The 3,760-nt window shown below is 28.2% G+C and overlaps 1 protein-coding gene across 1 annotated transcript in view; it reads left to right on the forward strand.

Moving 5' to 3' along the window:
* Nucleotides 1–491: 491 nt before the first annotated feature.
* The window catches only part of LOAG_16922 (hypothetical protein), a gene marked incomplete at its 5' end in the record, with an annotated part of 4,997 nt that continues 1,728 nt past the window's right edge, over nucleotides 492–3,760 (forward strand). The window contains 4 exons of the mRNA XM_020449576.1: nucleotides 492–779; nucleotides 2,335–2,454; nucleotides 2,846–3,053; nucleotides 3,257–3,332. Coding sequence (XP_020306858.1) covers nucleotides 492–779; nucleotides 2,335–2,454; nucleotides 2,846–3,053; nucleotides 3,257–3,332 — 692 coding nt within the window. The remainder of the gene's footprint in view (nucleotides 780–2,334; nucleotides 2,455–2,845; nucleotides 3,054–3,256; nucleotides 3,333–3,760) is intronic.

Below are 3,760 nucleotides of genomic sequence, written 5' to 3' on the forward strand. Positions count from 1 at the left end.
TTATTATTATTATTATTATTATTATTATTATTATTATTATTATTATTATTATTATTATTATTATTATTATTATTATTATTATTATTATTATTATTATTATTATTATTATTATTATTATTATTATTATTATTATTATTATTATTGTTATTATTGTTGTTATTATTATTACTATTGTTGTTATCATTATCATTATTATTATTATTGTCACTAACTTTATATAATATATGACATATGACCACTGTGAAATCTTACACTTTTAGGAATTGAAAATTTTTTCAATAATTTTTAAGGTCACCTGCCCTGTTGCTTTAAAGATTAATATTCACCAGATTGCTTAATATTCTTCCGTTGGCTATTATTTGCTGCTATACCTACCGTTTAATGTGACAGTCATCAATCAAAATATCTTGTCTTTGAATGCTCATTTTGTTTTTCGTTTCCCAGAAAATTAAAAAATCTCAACTAAAATATTGAAATATATGTTCTAGACAATGTCACTGTTGATTGGTACCAGTAATTCAAATATGCCGCAACCCGGTACATCATTTAGTGAACTACCAGCCGTAAACCGTCATCAATTCTCAGAATCGATCATTACCACCGTTGCCGCTGTCAACAATATTACAACCGCCACGACCAACAACAGAAATAATAATGTCAAATACCATGATTCTAATGGTGAAGTAATGATGATGCTTAGTAATCATGCAGCTGATAGTAATGATATGTCACCGCGAAGTTTTCAACCCAATCATACTGACGACGATATGGATGCACAGGTAAATTTATCTTCTTTCACATATCTTAATTTGGCTTTGTTACAACTTTATCCTGGTTTTTTCACAATTCCATTTTGTTTTCATTTTGATTTTTTCTTTTTTTTCTCATTTTTTTAGTCATATTTTGATTTTTTTTTGCAATTTTATTTCAGTTTTGCTATAATAATTTGTTCATTCACTTCATATTACCCGTAATTTTATATGCTATTTTGATCAAATTTGTTCAAATTTATTAAAAAATGTTATACAACTTTTCTTTCTTTGATAAGTTTTTGTTTATTTTTCAATGTTGAAACAAAAATTTGGGACAAATTGTTAGTTTGAGGAGAAAGGAAAAAATAGTAAGAATGGAAGAATGCGCAAGTCCTTAGAGATTTATCGGAACAAAAATATTAAAAAAAGTTCAACAGCTGCTGTAAAACTAAACGTCCATTTTCATGATCATTCATTCCTCCTTCAATAATATTTGGTCCTCTTATATCAGTTGCATTCTAGGTTATTTTTCCCCATGAGAAGATGCGGTAATATTGATTTGTAATACCTGCTGGAAAACCGGTTACTACTTGCTATATGAAAATAGAAATTGGGACTAGCTTTATTTACATCTGCTAGTTGAATCATTTCTAACTCCGGATGATAGAAAATTGGAATTCGTATTAGTTCGAAAAGTTTAGATTCGAATGTTGACGCAAAAAAAACAGTGAAATATCAACATTATGATCAGGAGATAGGATTTAAGCCTTCTTAAAATGTAGTTTGAATAATCTAATAACACCTGAAATTTCTCTGAAATATTATTGGTTCCAAGTAGCAGATGAAAATTAGTTAGAGAGTAATAAAATGATAAGTCAAATGAGCAATATTTCTTTTTTGCAAGTTAGCCGTTATTAATTAGCAATAATAAATGATTCTAAAATATGCACCAAAATCTTACATATGAGAAAAATAATTTACCTTTTTCAAAAGTACGAAAATGTCAAACATTTGAGTTTTTCGTTTTCGAAGAAAATGAAGCATTTGGAAAGTTTTGGATTGAAAAAATGCCGAAAAATTCTATCATTTCAACCGATACTAAAAATAAACTTTATTGGTAAATAACACAGAGAAACAGAAAAGTTTCATTCCACTTGCTCCAAATATTCTGAAATAGAAAGGAGAAAGGAACAGAACGATTTGGTTCTTTGCTATGTTTTACTCAAAGAAATTAGGGAAATAAAGATTTGTGTTCCTGTTGACAACAGTCAATATGGGTTTGTATGCTTTCATAAACATCATTTGGTTATGTGCAAAGTTTCTCTTTCTCTTTTATTAATTGTTATTTCTATTGACTTTCAAAATGTTTAAAGAAAGTTTAGACATTCGATGGATTGGAAATTTTCATGCAAAGAATAAAAACATTGTTACAAATGATAGTCTGTATGTTAAATATTCAATGTGTTTTTAAAATCGAATGATTTTCCAATTTGAGCTATGATTTAAAATATCTCTTAATTTGAAAAATGAAACATATCTTTTATTTATTCTTTTCAAGAATTGATAATAAAGTTTGTTACAGGAGCTGGCATCAATACCACGTAAATATGAATATTATTTCATGCCAAATAAATCACAAGTACTATTTTATTTGAGCGATGCATCGTTATTAAGGATTCGAAGGGCTGGAACTGAGCTACAGGTACTTATTTATTTACTTTTATATGATTATTTTCCTTTACCAAATATGTCATGAATGAATAATTCAATGCTGGAATTGAGATACTAAAAAAAATGTTTCACTCTTCCCTGTTACATTTTTTGTCCACTCATCAAATTTTATTTGTTCTCTGGAAATGCCTTCGAAATACTTCAAAGGCATCAATATAACTTGGCGATATGACCTAAATATGAATTTATCATTTGACCTCTCTGCTGTCAACTTTTGCAAAAAAAAAGCATGCATTAAGTTGTTTTAAATGATATTATTCGCAGAAACATATATTTCAAATGGAAATTTCAAATTTAATCTAAAGCTAAGTTACGAATACGATAACTACTATAATAACTGCTACTGTAAACTAAGGTGTCAGGTTACCGATTCCATCGATTTTCCGTTGTTTGATATTTGGGAAGAAGTAAACTGTGATAAATCAACTATGATTTTGGAGTCATACGGTAGAACGGTTTTACTGGTATCGAAAAGTTCGGCTGCCGGATGTATTTCTGGGAACAGATCAGAACCACCCTTAGTTGCTGTAAATGACTGGAATGGTGATTTATTTGGTTACTTTGTGCCTGGTAAGTTACCTCTCCAACTGATCAGTAAACAAATTCTACTACCTATTTGTATTTTATTTGTTTTTCTTTCTGCTCTATATTTTCATACAGATTCACTCCATTTCTTCTTCTTCAGAATATTTGCTTAATATTAAATAAGTAATACAACCTATAGTAAACGTTAATTGTTATGTTTCAACTCTGTCCCTTATTAATTATTTCAGGTGATCCATTTCTGATAGAAGACAGTGATAAGCAAACGATAGCAAAAATTTTAGCTGCTGAAAGTGCATATGGAAGGTTAATTCATTTCTGTTTATTTGTGCTTATATCAATCAAGAGTATAACATGGCGGTATTTTCAAAAAAAAGAGAGAAATTTAGAGTGGAAGTTATACTTTTTGGAAGATTGTGCAACTTGACATCAGAGCTGCAAAATTTTCTTTACGTCCTTCTCGAACTTGGGTAATTGAACAATTAGATAAAAGAAACAATATTGATGTTAGATAATTACTCGGAATTAAAACAAAAATTAAAGCGTAAAAGTAAGCTCCAAAAACAACCTTCAAAGACATCAGTTTGGTGAATAAAAAAAGTAAAAATGTTATTATACCAGGGATATGCAGAGTTGATATATATATATATATATATTCCAAAGATTGCTTTACAATTACAAGAATTAACTCCTTTGTTAATGAACATTACTGTAATATAATATATAATATAATA

This window comes from Loa loa, assembly GCF_000183805.2.
Source record: "Loa loa unplaced genomic scaffold supercont3.29, whole genome shotgun sequence".
In the NCBI taxonomy this organism is placed as follows: domain Eukaryota; kingdom Metazoa; phylum Nematoda; class Chromadorea; order Rhabditida; family Onchocercidae; genus Loa; species Loa loa.